The 19,461-nt window shown below is 42.7% G+C and overlaps 1 protein-coding gene across 1 annotated transcript in view; it reads left to right on the top strand.

Annotated features, from left to right (window-relative positions):
* TRPA1 (transient receptor potential cation channel subfamily A member 1) overlaps window positions 1–12,304 on the top strand; it is a 41,157-nt gene extending 28,853 nt beyond the window's left edge. Inside the window, exons 19-27 of the mRNA XM_054167395.1 lie at window positions 309–456; window positions 1,711–1,800; window positions 2,011–2,180; window positions 4,892–5,021; window positions 5,160–5,342; window positions 6,882–6,950; window positions 9,160–9,270; window positions 10,160–10,257; window positions 12,073–12,304. Of these exons, the coding sequence (XP_054023370.1) occupies window positions 309–456; window positions 1,711–1,800; window positions 2,011–2,180; window positions 4,892–5,021; window positions 5,160–5,342; window positions 6,882–6,950; window positions 9,160–9,270; window positions 10,160–10,257; window positions 12,073–12,304 (1,231 nt within the window). The remainder of the gene's footprint in view (window positions 1–308; window positions 457–1,710; window positions 1,801–2,010; window positions 2,181–4,891; window positions 5,022–5,159; window positions 5,343–6,881; window positions 6,951–9,159; window positions 9,271–10,159; window positions 10,258–12,072) is intronic.
* The last annotated feature ends 7,157 nt before the right edge of the window (window positions 12,305–19,461 follow it).

Below are 19,461 nucleotides of genomic sequence, written 5' to 3'. Positions count from 1 at the left end.
ATAAAATCTAGCTTGACATTCAGTAACAATTCTTTGACAGTCACAGGAAAGACAGCCACTCACTTTGTTTCTTCTTTATTGCAAAAGTATAGAATAGGATTGCTGAGTTAAAAAGAGAAGGAACAGTATTTCAGAATGGCCACTACAATTCTGTCCACATTATGAACTTGATGAACACCTTCATCACAAAAGAATGGTTAAAGAAAAGCATGTTTCCTCCTCTTGAAAATATTTCTTGGCTGTTAGGTTTGAATGCATTCCTTTCTCAATTTGTGAAGTGTTGTAACTTTAACATTCTCACTTTCAAGGATGGCCTATGGGTTTCGAGCACATCTAATGAATTTAGGCATATATTCTCTCGGTCTCATCCCACTGACTCTTCTGGTCACTCACATACAGCCAGGAAGACCTCTGAATGGAACAGAGCTCTATGAAGCAAGGCCATTAGAATATGAGGTACTGAGTTTTCTTACTAGTTACAATATGAGTAAGATTTTTATAGTAACAAAGGTAGGATCATTTAAATAATTTCTAGAACTATTTCAGATTTAGCAGCTCTGAGGAAGAGAATGAAACATTCAACAGCAACTTCTGCAGATGATTTTCAGCTCTCATTTATTATTTTTAATCCTCTATGAAAATTTTACATCCAGTGCATGGTTACTTCAATTTCTTCTCTGAAGTATGTTTACAAAGGCCTGTAGTGATAGGACAAGGGGCAGTGTTCTGGAACCAGAGAAGAGTAGATTTAGATTGTGTGTTAGGAACAAGTTCTTTACCATGAGGGTGGTGGAACACTGGAACAGGTTGCCCAGGGAGGTGGTTGGGGCCCCACTCTTGGACATACTCAGAGTGAGGCTCGAGAGGGCTCTGGACAGCCTATCTAGCTGAGGATGTCTCTGCTCACTGCAGAGTGGCTTGGACTAGATGACCCTTGGTGGGGTGTTAGGAAAGATTTCTTTCCTGTTGGAGTGGTCAGACATTGGAACAGGCTGCCCAAGGAGGTGGTGAAATCAAGAAGTGATAGGATGAGTGGAAATGACTTGTCTCCCCTCTTCCGCTGGGGGAGGTTTAGGTTGGACTTTAGAAGAAAGGGTTCTCAAGCACTGGAACAGGCTCCCCAGGGAGGTGGAGCCACATCTGGAGATTTTTCAAAGGGGCAGAGATGTGGTGCTGATGGACATGGTTTAGCACCAGCCTTGGTAGAGTTAGAGGGGGGTTTGATTTGATGATCTTAAAGGTCTATTCCAACAGAAATGATTCTGTGTTTCTAAAGGGAAACACAGGAGCAGCCAGGGTGCCAAGACTTCCAATTTGTCCAAAGACTTCTGTTGCTGTTCTGGATACTGCAATGTGATAGCAAAGTTATGGGCAACAGAATTTGTCTTCATGTTCATCCAGTGGTAAAACAGACTGAAAAATTGGCATAGATGCTGCAATTTAGTTCCCAAACTCAAACAGTAGCAATAAGGAAGCTGCACAGCAACAATTTATCACTGCAATTCACACTTGAATTGCACAAACACAATCTATATGGCATGGATTTCACCATAAAGAGCAGTAAACCAGAATGTAGATAGCAATTAGTTTGTGAAACAAGCAGTGGGAATTTCTTAATTCAGCAGTACAGTGTACATGTAGTGGGCAGATCTGAAATAAATGTTCATTTCATCATTTCTAATTTGTGTTCTGCTCTGATTCTTCTTTCAGAACTCATACTTCACAAGGGTGTGTATGTGTTTAGTTTTAATTATGAGTTTACTGGGAATCTGCAAAGAGATATTTCAGCTGTTTCAGCAGGTAAATACACTGAGCAATAACACTGAGCAGACAGTGTGCTCACATTGCAGTTTATGTGACACTGAAATAAAACTGGGTTTTCCCTAATTCAGAGGGAAATACCAATTCATACAAGATTAAAAGCAAGAAGAGGATTTAAATGATGTATTGAATCCAGCCCTTTAATGATGCATGACTTGTAAATATGTATCTCTCTCTCTTAAATCCTAGAAATTGAAGTATTTGTTGGATTACTCCAATCTTCTGGACTGGACAATTTATACTACAAGCATAATTTTTGTGTCTTCTTTGTTTATTAATACACCAGCTCATTTACAGTGGGAATGTGGAGCAATTGCTGTGTACTTGTCCTGGATGAACTTCTTGCTTTACCTCCAACGGTAACAGTTAGCTCCAATGCTTTACAATACAATGCTTACAATATGTTCAGGTATTTTACATGACTGATCAAGTGTGATAGCTTTATTTTTTAGTTGTTTTATTTTTTTCCAAGCTGTACAAGTTTCCAGATTAAGACCATAGGAATTTTTTAAGCCAATGGACTCTAAGGTGGATTTGATGTAGAGGATCACCGGATATGTTATGGCACCTAAAGAAAGAACAAGATGTATTTTAACACTACCAAAGCAAAGCCACTGCATATGTCTTTTTAAAAGTGTGTTTCATTATACTGTGGAGATTTTCACTTTAAAAAACTAACAAACGTGCAAAAAAAGAAGGATATGCATTACAAGAGGCAAAAGGAAGTTGGTTTTTTACAAGTAATACCTGGGAAAAGGTAAATTCTTTTATCCTTTTGCAGATTAAATGGTACACCTCACTTTTTGACACCATAGCATCCTGTAAGGAATCATAATGGGGAATTATAATGGATGGAATAATTTCTTTAGTTGACAATAGGTCTGTTTATTGCTACTAATGATCTTGATGCACAAGCCCTATGAGGAGAGGCTGAGGGAGCTGAGATTGTTTAGCCTAGGTAAGAGGAGGCTCAGAGGAGACCTTATTGCTGTCTACAACTCCCTGAAGGGAGGCTGTAGCCAGGAGGGGGTCGGTCTCTTCTTCCAGGCAACCAGCACCAGAATAAGAGGACACAGACAAGCTGCACCAGGGGAAGTTTAGACTCGAGGTGAGGAGGAAGTTCTTCACTGAGAGAGCTGTTAGCCATTAGAATGTGCTGCCCAGGGAGGTGGTGGAGTCACTGTCCCTGGAGGTGTTCAAGAGGGGATTGGACGTGGCACTTGGTGCCATGGTATAGTCATGAGGTCTGTGGTGACAGGTTGGGCTGGGTGATCTCAAAGGTCTCTTCCAAGCTTAGTGATTTGGTGATTCTGTGTGATTCTGTGATGCTGTCATTGGTACAACAATGTCAAAGAATCATGGACCACAGGAGAGCTGGCTGGAAGAAAAATAGTCTGGATGTAGTGCTTAGGACTAATGAATAAAACAACTGTGTGCCTAAGCAGGACTGCCTTGCACAAAGATGAGGTGTGGTTGACAGCAAAACTGTGGTGATGTGGAGCTGTGCAGAAAAGGAGGATGAGAGCATGCAATCGTACTGCCTTTGGCTCTTCTCATTCTTGCTGTGTACATGCGCTAATTACCTCCATGTGGTCTGGCAGGCAGACAAACACAGCAGTTGCTGATTAATTTCAGGATCATTTACTGTAGCTGGGATGTTAAGAACAAGGTTTATAAACAGAGTTAAAAGAGAGAGTATCTTTGTGGTACTGCTTGTGCTGGCAAACCTTATCCTACGTGTCTCTGACCTTTAGATGACTGATGAATGCCTGTGTCCCCTCTCCTCTGCAGTGTGCTGTGAGCAAAGTGGGGGGCTGAACCTAAACACTAAAAAGTGAGTTCATGATTGCCCAACCTTCTTTCTCCTGATAGATTAAATGTTTCCCAGGCCTGTGACTTTTTGTGCAGCAATAGAATTCTACAGGTCATTTTTCTAACTCATTTGGGGCATGTCCTCTCAAGCAACCTGTAGCTCCTTTGTCTTCAAATGGAGTTTTGCCTGACAAATTCCTAATAAATAGGAGAGAATTAGGTTTGCTTCTGTTCCAGCTTGATCTTTTCAATCAATATTTCAGGTGGAAAGTCCTGTGGAGGGATTTTCTCAGTTGCTGCTGTTGTAGAACGAACAGTAAATCTGGTTCCTGAATCTGATAGGGGATATAAATTCCCACATTCAGGTTTGGATAAAAAAGTTACTTAATCTGCTTTATGGCAACTCATGTTCTGAGACCCAGTTTTTGTGTAAGCCAAGAATTGGAGAGGCTTGCCAGATAACAGAGACCATTGCTGGAAACACAGGTGTCTTGAAGTTACTCTGCTTCTCTTCCTGAGCAAAGTGTTTCTTTTTGTTTTCTTCTTTTCCATATTTTGCAGTGCCATATAAAGCAAACTTTAAAGATCAGGCTGCTAGATGGGTCATGGTGGCAGTTGTGCTCTGTTCCAATTGCTAATTTGCATTGAAAATTGGCAAAAATCAGATAATTTCCTAATGTTATTGTTAGAATCATTGTCTGTGGCTATGGAGAGAGTAGAAGCTGTCCATAAAAACTGGTGTCTTGAAGTAGTGCTGCTCTGGTGCATTAAAACAAAAGATTATCCCCTCATTCCTATTGATAAACATGCACAGAGCAGTGTGGGGAGGACAGAAACAGTCTCTGCTCAGGGATGGCAAGGGGGGCAAGCTGAAGCAAAGGTGGTTCCATGGAAACTTTTTCCCTGTGAGGGTGGCAGAGCCCTGGAGCAGGCTGCCCAGAGAGGTTGTGGAGTCTCCTTCTCTGGAGTCATTCCAAACCCACCTGGATGTGTTCCTGTGTGACCTGCCCTGGGTTGATCCTGCTCTGGCAGGGGGGTTGGACTATTCTGTAATTATGTAGTTTAAGCTTTCTGTGAATATGGCCACCTGCATTCTTCTGCATGTGGAACTGCAAGTTTGTGCCATCCCACCATGTCTCCGGCAAAATGTCTCATACAACACATGACAATCAAGATTACTTAGGGCCTTGCATAAACAACTCTAAGGGACTCTAACTTCAGTGTTTAATTTTGCCTATTGCTTTCTCTTGTTGTCTAGATTTGAAAACTATGGCATCTACGTTGTGATGTTCTGGGAAATTTTGAGGACTTTGATTCGGATTGCTGTTGTGTTTTTTTTCCTGATCCTGGCTTTTGGACTTAGTTTCTTTGTCCTTTTGGGTTCACAGGTGGGTTAAATGCCACACTTGGTTTTGTTATCATTATAAATAATTATGTTTAACTAAAGAATCTCAGGAAGTTATTTACAAATTTTGGGTTGGTTTGGTTTGGGTTTTTTCCCTTGATGTTGTTATTTCTTTGTTCAGCAAACATACAGCACTCCTCTGCTTTCTGTGATGAAGACATTTGCCATGATGCTGGGAGACATAAATTACCACGACGCATTCCTCGACCCATTGCTCAGCAATGAATTGCCATATCCATTCCTGAGTTACACAGTTCTCATCGTATTTACCCTGCTTATCCCAATCCTTCTTATGAACTTGCTAGTAAGTAAACTACTTATCAACACACAGAACTAGTTAAGCACAGGTTTATGCACAGTTTTCCCATCTAGAATTTCTCTGCCATTTCCTGACGTTCATTCATTCGCTGCTTTCAGTAACGCATTCAAAAGTGACATTTCCATGGATTCCTTTTCCCTCCAGTTTACTGTTCTGAGTATTTTCTCACACGTGACTCTTGCAAGGTTTTCTTGTCTATCCTTAGGTGCTAACTCTGATGGAATTTGGTTTGAAGCTACAGTGTACTGTTGTGAGGTCTTGAAGAAAATTGGGAAGCAATGATTTTAAGAAGTATTCTGATAAATGCCTGCCTTCTAGAGTAGACATAGACTTAGTTGTTCAACTCCTTGCTGTGTCATAACCTAGTGATAACAATGCTGTCTTAAAAAAAAATAATAGAGCCAAACCCCAGCTCTGAGGATGAGCCAGAGGTGTGCTCAAGTGGCTAAGAAGGCCAATGGCATCCTGGAGTGCTTCAGCAATAGTGATTGTCCCCCTGTACTCAGCACTGGTGAGGCCATACCTTGAGTTCTGAGTTCACTTCTGGGCCCTTCACTGCCATAAGGACATTGAGGGGCTGCAGCAGGGCCAGAGAAGGGCAAGAAGGCTGGTGAAGGGTCTGGAGAACAGGGCTGGTGAAGGGCAGTGGAGAGAGCTGAGGTTGTTTAGTCTGGAGAAGAAGTGGCTGAGGGAAGACCTTCTGGGTCTCTACAACTCTCTGAATTGGAGCAAGATTGGTCTCCTCCCCCTAGTAACAAGTAATAGGATGAGAGGAAATGGCCTCTATTTTTTCTTCCACAAGGGGAGGTTTAGATTGGACATTAGGAGAAACTTCTTTACTGAAAGGGTTCGCAAACACTGAAATTGACTCCCCAGGATGGTAGTTGAATTTCCACCCTGGAGATGTTTCAGAGGCAGAGATGTGGTGCTGAGGGACATGGGTTAGCACCAGTCTTGCCAGAGTTAGAGAAGGCTTGGACTTGATGATCTTAAAGGTCATTTCCAGCCAAAGCTATTATCTGATTCTATCTTTATTGAACACAAAACTGCAGACAACAGTAGTGTTAAAACTGACTAATGAGTCTGACCTGAACAAAAAGGACGAGAAAACCTGATATTGATGAGAAAGGGGGAAAATATGTAATACATCTTTAGTCCTGTTCCATTGAAATGTTACATGAACTGAGCAATAAAGTTTAAGTTGCTGCCATGTACCTATGCAATCAAGGGGTCAACAAGTTTTTAATATAGAAGTGATAAAGAATCCAAAAGCAGGGATGTTATTCTTGACAGATCCCTTAAAGCAGCTCATTAGTGCCCTACTGGTAGACAGATTATTGATGTTAAGGAAACTTCATTGTTTTGATATGGATTTACTTAATATGCACAGAAGGGATGTGCTTCCCAGCTCCAGTGAAACAAAGCAGAACTAATTTTAGAGTCATTCTGGATGTAAATGTGAATAAGAAATACAACTGAAATCACAGAAAATGAGCGAATTAAATCTTTCTTGGGTGTTCTTAGATTGGTTTGGCTGTTGGGGACATAGCTGAAGTACAGAAATACGCTGCGCTCAAAAGAATTGCGATGCAGGTAAGTGGCGAACCAGAGAAGCATCAGCCCCTGGAAGTGGATAGCATTGCTAGTGCACTATTTATGTGATCACCTGATTCATCAATATCCCAGACCAACATCTTAGCACCTCTGTAAAGCAAATTGGTGAGCATGGGCATCCTATTTTGAATCCCATTTCCACTCACATGAGTCATTGTGAAGAAAATGTATTAAATGCACTTTTAAGGTACTTTTGAATAGTCAGTTCAGTGAGTTGTTCTAGCAAGAGAATCTCAGAATGAGTGGGGGCACTGTTTCAAATTGGAGAGCTGCCTTTTAAGGAGAGAATTGATGCAGTGAAAAGGCTAAGGTACACAGAAACCAAAAGGACATCAAATTCAGTGAAGGTTTCTGCTGGTCTGTGTGCTGAGGACATACTAAATACAGTATCAGATATACCTTAGGAAGTGAACATCACATTTCTAAATGATTTTGGCTACCTTAAAATGTATTAAGATACCAGAACAAGAGGACACAGTCTCAAGCTGCACCAGGGGAGGTTTAGGCTGGATGTTAGAAAGAAGTTCTTCATAGAAAGAATGATTTGCCATTGGAATGTGCTGCCCAGGGAGGTGGTGGATTCACCATCACTGGAGGTGTTTAGGAAGAGACTTGATGGAGTGATTGGTGCCATGGTTTAGTTGATTAGATGGTGTTGGATGATAGGTTGGACTCGATGATCTCAAAGGTCTTTTCCAACCTGGTTTGTTCTGTTCTATTCTATTCTATTCTATTCTATTCTATTCTATTCTATTCTAACAGAATTTCTGTTGAAATCAGAGGAGTTTAGGAAACTATAACCACCTGAGATATGTTCGAAGTAGCCTTTGCAAATTGCCTATGGTTTAACTGCAGGCAGTGACTAAGTACCATGCAGCTGCTCTCTCACTCCTCCCCACTCCCTGCTGCAGTGGGCAGAGGCTGGGCGCACAGCTTACCTAAGGTGTTTTTGTGTTGTGAGCTGTATATGAAGCTTGACTTTCACAGGTGGAAAAACGCATCTGTTAAACCAAGAATGAAAATTACTTCTTACTGATAGGTTCTTAGGAACTGCCTGTCCATGTGCTTCCTTGATATTCTGCTCAAAGTCTGTGTTGTGAGAAGAACTGGCCCTTCATAAAACTGCTGCAGGGGGTGGCTTTGCCCATGTTTCCTGATGGCTCTGCTTTTTCTAGTAAGTTTCAGAGCCTACCTAGTGGCTGAGCATAAAGAGAGGTGTGCACAAACAATACCCAAGAACAAGAATAGCTCAGAAATATTTTCTGGTAGTCATATAACTTTAAATTGTGTGTTGTACATGCTTAGTAGAAGCTTACTTGAAGGAACATTTCCTCCCAAGAGATGTTTCTTTTGCTAGAGGTACAAATGACTAGAGCAGAGATTCAAGGACAGTTCTTGGAGCAGTTAGTGCTTTTCACCTGTTTGGGTGTTTGCCAACAGAACACTCAGTAAAGATGTGTTGCAACTTCAGACAGTAACCTTCTGTGTGTTGGTCAGGATTGTGGTTGGCTGCAATAGGTTATTGTAGGTGCATATGCTCTGGATTTCTGCAGCAGTTTGAAAACAGCTGGCAAGGTGGTATCCCTGAAGACACTCATATGAGATATCTTTTTCTGCCCAAAGGAAAACATTTCTCACAGAGACTCCACTCACATCCTAATCTATAAGTTTGGACCTGGTGATCTTTGAGGTCTTTTCCAACCTTGTTGATTCTATGATTCTATACTGACTCTTCATAATCTAGTAAAAGGATATCACACAGTTGAGGACAGAAAGATGACTCATCATTATTTGGTCCTAAACCCCATAGCTATCATAGGTATCCTCTCTTTTGAACATTTCTACCCTGTGATTCTATACTGCAACCCATAGTATCCTAAGGAGCTATTCAATCCATTAGACAAGAGCTAGCTCTCTTTTGGAGTCATTTTAGTTATAAGAGTACATCTCTATGTGGAGTAATTAATCCTGCTGAGATACTCAATACTGCTATGACTAGATGTCACTAAAGTGTCTGGGATGGACTGTTCAAACATTACACCATTGCTTACAGCATAGATACCCTCTGAGGTTTGACATCTAGCAACAGTGATTTGCATATAATGACATGATGGTTATTTGGTTATGTTCACATTATAATGTGTCCTTAACAGAGCATTTCCTGTTCTAAATGCAAAACTGTGTTTAGGTTAATCTTCACACCAATTTAGAGAAGAAGCTACCATTTTGGTTTTTAAGTCGGGTGGACCAGGAATCAATCACTGTGTATCCCAACAGGCCAAGATACTGTGGATTTATGGTAAGAGAGTGACTCTTAGACTAAAGAATTCTTATTAAAATGTGACTGACTTGTTTTGCACTTCCAAGACCACTGGGAACGTCACATTGATAAGGCTCAATCATTACCCTGACCATCTTCAGGAAAGATGATAAATCAGTATGAGTACAGCCTAACTTATTCAGATATAACCAGTGTTTGACTTCTTAGTGTATTTTCTATTTCTTCTTTTATTTGTTTGCTTTTCATTTCAAGCTGTTGTTGGTAGACTGAATTTCCTGATGAAACAAATTTTGCAAGCCAAGTTATTTAATGTATGAATTGGTGCTGGAGTGCGTCCAGAGAAGGGTAACAAAGCTGGCAAAGGGTCTGGAAAACAGGTCTGTGAGGAGTGGCTGGGGGAACTGGATTTGTTTAGTCTGGAAGAGAGGAGGCTGAGGGGAGACCTCATTGCTCTCTGCAACTTCCTGAAGAAAGGCTGGAGTGACAAGGGGGGGTTAGTCTCTTCTCCCTAGTGTCAGGTGATAGAATGAGAGGAAATGGCCTGAAATTGTGCCAGTTTCAGGTTCAGACCAGATACTAGGAAAAATTTTTTTGCTGCAAGAGTGGGCAGGCATTGGAACAGGCTGCCCAGGGAGGTGGTGGAGTCAGCATCCCTGGAGGTGTTCGAGAAACCTCTGGCCATGGCATTTTGAGATACGGTTTAATGGCCACGGTGACCTTAGGCTGACGTTTGATCGTGGAGGCCTTTTCCAACCGAAACAATTCTCTGAGTCTGAAAATACAACCTTGTAACAGAAACTATTTTCAGCTTCAACACTGTGTGGAGAATGCGCCCACTCACAGATTTGGGACTTCTGTTGCCAGTCTCTTAAAATCTGATTCCATTTTGGTTCCATGTTTTGTTCAGAGTGTGTTCCAGTACTGCTTTGGGTGTGAGGACTCCACCACAGATGCACAGGGCACTGACACAACGCTAGAACTGGAAGTTCTGAAGCAGAAATACAGGTATTCCTAGTTACAAATATACTCCTGGTTTTAGAAGTGTTCTAAAGCTCCATGCTGTACCTAAAAAGTAAAATTCAAGGTATCTACTGTTCTTAAGCAAGTTCCCTCACTCTGGGAACTTAATGTATTCTGTAATGTATTTACCTTCAAAATACTTGGGTGGTAGAGAAATATTTTTATCCCGTGGCAGAGAAAAGGAATGGACTTGTTTGCTCATTACACTGAAGTATTGGGGGAAATGCCTTTTCATTTCAGAATCAGAGCTTTGTGTATGAAGATTTTCAAGGATTGTTTTTAATTCCCAACTGATGTCATTCCAATCACTTTGCAGAAGTACGCAATCCAGCTGACTTTCCACTGGTCTGCTGGTAAAGGTGCTTCAGACTGTTTCCCCCAAAAAATGTATTGGTGTCCTGGTTCTCCTTTGAACAAATCATCTGTTTCCTGAACAACAAACTAAGTTTTGTCAACTAAGTTTTTTGTCTCCCTTCTCAGATTCTGTTTAAGTATTGTTCTGCATGAAGGGCTTGGCAGGAGTCGAAGGGATGAGACTATACCTTCCATATGTAGACAAAACATGGAATTTAACATCTTTCATACAGAATCACAGAACCTTAGGGGTTGGAAGGAGCCTCTAGAGATCATCCAGTCCCACCCCCTGCTGCCAGCACAGGATCACCTAGGGCAGGTCACACAGGAACACATCCAGGCAGGTTTTGAATGTCTCCAGAAAAGGAGACTCCACAACCTCTCAGGGCAGCCTGCTCCAGTGTTTTGTCACCCTCACACCCTCCTTATGTCCCCAAGGAACCTCCTCTGCTCCAGCTTGCCCCTTTTGCTATCTTTAGACATCACTGAGCAGAGTGCTGTTAACTCTTGATTTGTACCAACTCCATTTCAGATAGCACTTTAAAAAACCCCAGTAAGTGCCTCATCAGTATCACTTCCACGCTGTTAAAGTAGTTGTGAAGTTCACTAAACATTTGTGGATACTGATTAGCTTTTGCAAATCTGGCCCTTTTTTCTTGCTAGACTACTTCAGTCAATAGGAAAAACTTCTGAGAGAACTGTTCAGAAGTTGCTCTTACATTAAGTATACAGTGAGTTACTTGTCCCAAGAACCAGGAACTGGTTTTAATCCTGTTTCTTCTTAAGAGAAATACTGACGTGCTGGAGCGGGTCCAGAGAAGGACAGCAAATCTGGTGAAGGGTCTGGAGAATAGGTCTGGTGAGGAGCAGCTGACGGACCTGAGGTTGTTTAGTCTGGAGAAGAGGAGGCTGAGGGGAGACCTCATTGCTCTCTACAGCTCCCTGAAAGGAAACTGGAGCGAGGTGGGGTTGGTCTCTTCTCTCTAGTAACAAGATGAGAGGAAATGGCCTGAAGTTGTGCCAGGGGAGGTTTAGGTTGGATATAAGAAGAAACTTCTTCACTGAAAGGGTTCTCCAACACTGCTACAGGCTCTCCATGGAGAATACCCATCCCTGGAGGTGTTTCAGAGAGGCAGAGATGTGGTGCTGTGGCACATGGTTTAGCACCACCCTTGGCAGAGTTGGACTCAATGTTCTTAGAGGCCCTTTCCAACCAAAATTGTATGATTCTGTGAGTCCTGAAATGTGGAGAAGTACCACAGCTTGAAAAGCTGAATGTGTTCTAGAGAATATTCTTTATTAGCAGAAGGATCAAGTTGAGGACTGTCAGGCTTTTGCATCTGTAATTTTAATGACCAAAACGTCATTTGAAATTAAATGACAGACTGCTGTATGCATATTTTTTTCTTTCTTTTGTTGGTTGTTTTTGTTGTTTTTTTCTTTCAGGCTCAAAGATATATCAACCCTATTGGAAAAGCAACATGACCTCATTAAACTGATTATCCAAAAGATGGAGATAGTGTCAGAGGCCGAGGATGAAGACAGCAATGATCTATTTCAGCACAAGTTTAGGAAAAGGCAGCTGGAGCACAAAAATAGTAAATGGGATACAGTGTTAAAAGCTGTTAAAACAAATGTTCCTAACCCAGGCACAGAAAAGAACAATAGCTTCTTCTAGACATGGCTGCGGTGTGCTGTGGTAGCGTTTTGGTTTATCTGAGGGTCACTTCTCTTACTGTCTGTGCATGATGTTCATGTGATACACTGTGTACTCAAGTATAGAAAATGGCCAGATCTGAAAAACAGGATGAAAGTGCTCAAATCAGTATTCAAGGATCTAAAACTGCGATCCTAAAAGTGGCTGCCTGATCAGGAAAGTGCCTAACTCGACAGATGCCAACCTTGCTCTCTTGAGGTTCTGCCGAGATCTGCTCCTGGATTTGGCCCTCATACTCTTAGCTCTGTACTTAATGGCATTCTTTTCTGTTGCAAACAGGTTTAGAGTCTCTGGAGTTATAGAAATTCAAACTCTAATCATTTAGTATTCAGCTGTTTTGAGAAGGCAAGTGGGGCTTATGTAACTTAAAGAGAAAAAAAGTGAGAAACTAACCTGACAGATTGTGTTGGAAGTTTTGCTGAGTAAGGACTGCAGGATCAGGCCTTAAAGGGAAGAAATAAAATGATCATGAAATTGTAATGTAAGGAAGGGCCTGGCTTTGTTTGTTTGTTTGGGGTTTTTTTTGTAGCTAACTCTATGCAGCTCTCAGAGGGATCATTTGTACTACCATGCATCCAGCAACAACTGACTGCCATGTTCAATGTTAGTCTGCTGTCTGTATACTGCTAATGTGATTCTGATAGCCTACAACTGACCTTGCTGCTTTCATCTGCACTTTGGTTTTATTATTTGTTTTCTGGATATTCAGTGCATTATGTAATATAGAGTGATGTATCAAATGTGGAAATAAACATGAATTTAATTGTGTTTAAGTACCTGAACACCTTGGTTTCAAAACCAGTGCTAGTAAACTAATGATGACTCTGGGCTGTGGTAGTGCTCTGTGGTCTACCCTGGAATCCAGAGGTTTTCTTTCAGAGCTTAACATCAGTCACTTCTTCACAGAAAGAGCAATTATGAACCCTGTTCATTTCACAGGTGGCCAACAGAAGGTAATTCACAGGGGAAAGTACTTGTCCAGTCTCCATAGAACACATGAAGTGTGTTGAGAACTAGTGAGGCTTGTGTCTAAGAACTGCCAGGGAGGATGTGCTGTTCAGCAGGGAAGATGCTTTCTCACCCACCTGCTTTCTCACCCACCTGCTTTCTCACCCACCTGCTTTCTCACCCACCTGCTTTCTCCCAGCTTTGAGACTTTAAATCCTTGCCTGGTAATTTAGAGAAAGAAGGAGGTCATTAGAGAAGGAAGGAGGTTGTCACCTCCTACTAACACTGCCTCTTCTACTGCACTTAATAAGGTGATCAGTTGCTTACTATGAAGTGGTAGGTGGCAGCTGCAGAGGCTCAAGAAGCATTTTGAGTTTGTTTCTCTTCACTTGCAAGACTCACTGAGAGCTTCAAATCTGTGCCAGCTGTAACTGAAGATGTTTGGTGTTGAAACTGAGGTTCAGGTCTGTTCTGTTCTGGGTTTGCCTCCCAGAATCTACAGTAATTCAGAATCATTCAGTTAAAACTTTAGTTGGGGACAGGAAATAAGCATGTGGCCACTGCCTTCAAACAGCAACTAGGGGGCATGAACATGGGCACCACTGTGTGACAGGATGCACTGAGGGGTAACTGCCTAGCTTACTGTGGGACAGGAGTACAGGTTGATTTAGTGCACTATGGAAGCAAGGTTGGTATGCTGACAACCAAGAGGTGTTTCTGTTCTCTCTGGGAATGCAGATCCATGAAACTGGGCTGCCAAGTGGCCGGAGGAGGGAGTCTTGTGAAAGCAAGGCTAAAACCACGGCACATGCAGCTGCCAAACAGATTTGGAAGACTGCACAGCTTGAGTGAAGACCTTTGCCTAATTAACTGCAATTTTAATATTAAAGTCTACATCTCTCATATGATAAAGAGCCAGATGGACTACTAAATGGAGGTGACTGTGCTACTCAACTTTCCACCCAACTCATGCTAAATGTCACCTAAAACCAGCCAGAGTTAGGGTATAATAAAAACACATGGGGAACCCTTCTGTGGGGCAAAGACTGCGTTTAATGTAGACAAAAACTGTCAGGGGGCTGTGCTCCTCTTCAGCCACCTAAACCAGGGATGACTTCTTGGTAAGAATTGTGCATTCTGTACACAGCTGAACTGCTGTTACTATCATGCATTAGAGCTGGGGCAAAGATTTGCATCTCCAGCTGTGTCAGGCATTACTAGGATTAGTGAACTCAAACTCCATCACTTCCAGTCAGTGCATTTATCACCAGCAATCCTTACTGAGGCACTGGGAAAGAGGCAAATAGATCCAGTAATAGCCCAGGGGCTCTGAGACAGGCAGACATTGGGATCTTGCCCATAACATGACATCCACAGATATACTTCTGGTTGTCTCAGAGAAGCCCCATCCTAAACTCTACCTCTGGATGATATTCTCACTGTGCTGTGGAGACCTGGTCTGTACATACCCAGGTGGGAAGAAATGCATTGCATGGAGGGTGAGTGTGTCTCCAGTTTTCTTTTGGCAACAAGGAGCTGGAGAGTGTGTGCTGCAAATCTCACTGCATCTACTCTGCCAGTTGAAGGAAGAGCAACTGTGGCTTCTGTGGTTTCAGAGCCAGGCCTGGTGTGACACAGTGAAACCTGGGAAGCAGAGTAAGCAGAGTCAGGATCCAGAAAGTAAAATTCAAGATATCTGTGGTCACTGACATTGCAGCATGGCCTCTGAACTCAGATCTTTTCCTCTAGATAAGCTGTTTGGATTTCCTGAGCTCTTGCAGCTCCCTTTGTCCAGCTTCTTGGGATAAGGCAAAACTTGGGAAATGTAGATTTATTTTTTAATTCTTAAATCTAGAAAAGCAATTTGAATTCCTGACAATCTGCACCGTTAACACTAGGTGGCAGTGAGGGATAACATTTTTGCATAGGTAAATTGGGCCTAAATGTACCTGGAGTGAAAAAGCTGCTGGCAAACACAATATGGAGCTTCTCCAGCTTAGTAATAATTTGCCTTGGACCACCTATACAGTGACTGTCTTCATTCCTCTCTTCTAATTCATCAGAAGCAGAAGTCTTGCAGCTGTTCCTCTGGAGCAGACATCAACTCTGGAAGCTGTTTTAAGTGAAGAGGAACAGCAGTGCGTTTGCAGCAGAAGCAGAACAGTTCACAGTCATTGTTTTAAAGTTTGAGCCTCTTTAAACAGGACTCAGACATTTACACACTGTAGTCCCTCAGCTTTTCTGAGCAGTTAACTCAGAATCTGAGAAACATTTTCCTTCCCACACCCCCAGCTTTGCTTCTTTTGTTCATTTTTCAGCTTTTGTTCCAGTGGAAAATATGAATGACCATCCACACTTCCCATGTACAAATCTAAAGCTGTCCTTAACACCACTGCAGAGTTTGCAGTGTGATTTTCACAGCATCACAGAATGTATCAGGTTGGACAGGACCCTTGGAGGTCATCTCGTCCAACTCCCCCTGCAGTGAGCAGGGCCATCTCCAATTAGATCAGGTTGCTTAGGGCTCCATCAAGTCTGACCTTGAATGTCTTCAGGGATGGGGCCTCCACCACCTTTATGGACAACCTGTTGCAGTATTTCACCACTCTCATTGTAAAGAACTTAAATTTGGGGTCATTTTATCTTATTTTATATGAGTTAGCCATAGCAGGTTCACAGCCTGACAAAATTCTTAGCAGCTGTTCTTCCACCAACAAGCAGTTGGAACTTCAGAGTTGGGTCTCAATCCACCACTGGCTCAGGATTGAGAAGGCACTGCACACATCACAGCATGCAGAAGTCCTTTTGGCAATACAAATGGTGCTGACAAACTCCATAGTTTGTCATAATAACACTTGGAAAGCTAAACTCATCTAATGGTTTCAGGAAAAATTGCCAATGACTCATGATTTGTTGGGGACTTTACACACAAAGAGGTGGTCAAATAGATCAGCCATTGGAATGGGCTGCCCAGGGAGGTGGTGGGGTCACCGTCCCTGGAGGTGTTTAAGAAGAGGCTGGATGAGGCATTTGGTGCCAGGGTTTAGTTGATTAGATAGTGTTGGATGATAGGTTGGACTCAATGATCTCAAAGGTCTCTTCCAACCTGGTTTATTCTATTCTATTCTATTCTATTCTATTCTATTCTATTCTATTCTATTCTATTCTATTCTATTTGTTAGGGTTGGATGACTGGTTGGACTTGATGATCTTGGACGTCTCTTCCAACCTGCGTGATTCTGTGATTCGGTAATAGGACAACACAAATGAAGGGTAGAAGAAAGGTTTATGGAGGCTGGGGTACAGAGAGCACCTGTTAATTCAGCCACCCTTGGGTGCCTGCAGAGCAGGACTTTCATGTGTCCAAACTAAACAGGCTGCACAGGACCAAACCTGGGCAGTTCCAGGGAGAAAACACAGAAGTTTAATAAAGGTGTTTCCTGCAGTTTAAGGCAAAGATGCAGAGTTATAATCTGGTCTTTCAGCTTCATGAGGAGGCAGATCTCAGCAGCTACAGGAATACAGTGGAAAGGAAACAGTTACACCATCTGTATGTTAAATATTATGCAAAGAAAATCCAATTTTGATTCTTTTTATATGGAAAGACAGACAGAAGTGGACATTGGTCTCTTCTCCGCAGTAATAAGTGATAGGACAAGAGAAAGTGGCCACAAGTTTCACCAAGGGAAGTTTAGGTTGGATATTAGAAGAAATTTCTTTCCTGAAAGAGTTCTCAAGCACTGGCACAGGCTGCCCAGGTGGAGCTGGCCAAATCCTCATCCCTGGAGGTGTTTGAAAGAGGCAGAGATGTGGTGCTGAGGGACACAGTTTAACACCAGTCTTGGTGGAGTTGGATAATAGTTAGACTTCAAAGTCCTTTCCAACCAAAACAATTCTATGATTCTATGACTCTATTGCATAATTAGCTAATATTACAACATTGGATTAGTTATTTAACTTTCCATGGAAATAATCAGACTACGATTGCTTAATTGCCATGTGATAGAAACGCCTAACAGAGTCTAAGTGCAAGAAATACAGAGCTTAAGAAACTTAATGCAACTGACATCAGTTGGAATAAAGTCATAGTTATATTTGAAGGGGATTGCGTAGGCTGAGGTGAAGATACTGAGCCATTTCAGTAACCTCTAGAAGCAGGCCTGTGGGATACATCCATGTATGTTTACTTCAATGGTCATCATATGAAGTTTTCAATTCACACACAGGAATTCATATGGATCGAAACAACTGAAGTGGATTCTGTGGCTGTGAATATGGGATCTTCAAAAAGGACATGAAGGAGGACCCAGAAAACTACAGACCAGTCAACCTCACCGTCATAGACACAGAATTGTTAGGGTTGGAAGGGACCCTCTGTGCTCACCTCTCCAGACAGCCTGTGGAAGGTGGAATGTCTGGTTTGTACTCTCTTGCTCAAACAAAGGAGTGAAGGCTTGAAGACAGGGCACGAGCCCAGCTCTCCAACGTGCCACCCTAAGCTTTTGCTCCTGCAGCCAGTGTTTTGGCATGAGTGTATCAAGGGAACCAGATAGAGAAAACTCTGGTTCCTTCCTCCTGCCAGCTCTCAGCTAACCTCCCAGCCCTTTGGATTAGTAATGGAGGAAGATGTGTGTCTTGTGCATTGTTTGCTGACATCCAAGCTGTTCTGTAATACTCCTTTCTGGGAAGGCAAGCAGTGAGGGCTGACTTTAGGGGAATCTAAGACTGAGGGATGTGGGAGGTTTTTTGGGTTTGGAAAGCAGTGGTCTAGTTTTCTTCTGATTAGCTTTTTGTGCACATGCCCAGAGATGTGGCTGTGGGCCCACTTAGGGCTGATTAATAAATGCATTTGAGGCTTTGGGTGTTTTTAAGGCAAATTTAACCCACTCGATCATCCACTACAGATACTGTCGCACTGAGAGGCTCTCTTGTCACACACCTTGTTGTAGCAGAGACAACATGAAGGAGATGGAGCATTCCCTCTTCATTACCAGCTCTAACCCCACCCCTGACACTGATGAAAGATTCAGAGGAGAATGCCAGTGCTAGCAAAGCTGCTGTCAGGAGCCCATCAGTGGCCTTGCTGTTAGTGCCTTCCTTGCTGCCCTCTTAATGGTGCTCACTCACTGCTGGACATCAGCCTCACTCCCCTCTCCCTCTCCCTGCAGGCAGCCGTCCAGAGGTGTGACACCCTCCCCTCTCCTGCCTTTGTCAGAGAGCCTGGGCAGCTATTAAAACGCTGCTATAAATCATAGTCATTAGCCACGTTACAACACTGAGAAGGAATCTCCGACGTCCTGAGGGCTTAGTGTCTCTCACAGTGAGGGCTGGGGCGTTGATGAGCCTTCCTATCCTTATCTTGCATTTCCAACAGCAAAATCCAACCTGTGTTTTACTTGTGCTGTTTATATATTTAATCAAAGTGGGTCAGGAAACGTGGAAGACAGCACCAGGGCTGCCTGAGAAACCTAGTATTTGTCAGAAAGCATTAACTCAGGCTCTCTCTTTCAGGAATGATGTATGAAGTGTGCCTGAAACTCTGTTTAGATTATGTGAAGTAATGCACTGGTGGCTACATTCATCCTAAGCAAATCATTTTCACTCTCCTGAGCTGCCTTACAGAGTTTTCCAATAATACTTTGGGCAGCCTAAACCAAAATGAAGTCTTCACAGCTCACTCACATGGGAGCCCGCTTGCACACAGACAAATTCCGAGGGCTCTCCAGCTAAAACAGAGGTGGCCCTGGGCCAAACATTGGATCAGCATTGGGACCAAATGCTGATTGGGAGAAGCCAGGGCTGGTGCCCATGTACACTGTGCAGTACTTAAGGTAGTTCATACAGCAGAGAGCCTGGCACCAAAGAAACCACAGCAGTGAAGGGTGACCTCTATAGAGGCTTTAAGAAGCTTCTGCATCACCACAGTCATCCAGGCAAGGACAGCTGCCTGCTCTTCACTGGAGGCAGCAGAGGAAGGCACCTCTGCTTCTGCTAGGAGCTGCTCCCTTGCCCAGATAGAATTGTCCCCAAGCAATAGTCAGTGTGGAGGCATCTTCTGGACCATGAGGGCTACTGACCCTGCCATTCCTCCACCTCCATAAGGTCTTGGGGAAGTGGAATAAGTCTGTTGGCAGAGCCTTTTCTTCCCCAGGTAAGCACAGTTCAGAGAC

Source organism: Dryobates pubescens, chromosome 14 (assembly GCF_014839835.1).
Source record: "Dryobates pubescens isolate bDryPub1 chromosome 14, bDryPub1.pri, whole genome shotgun sequence".
NCBI classification, from domain to species: Eukaryota; Metazoa; Chordata; class Aves; order Piciformes; family Picidae; genus Dryobates; species Dryobates pubescens.
The sequence above is the reverse complement of the archived record's forward strand: the minus strand, read 5'-3'. Positions and strand labels throughout refer to the sequence as shown.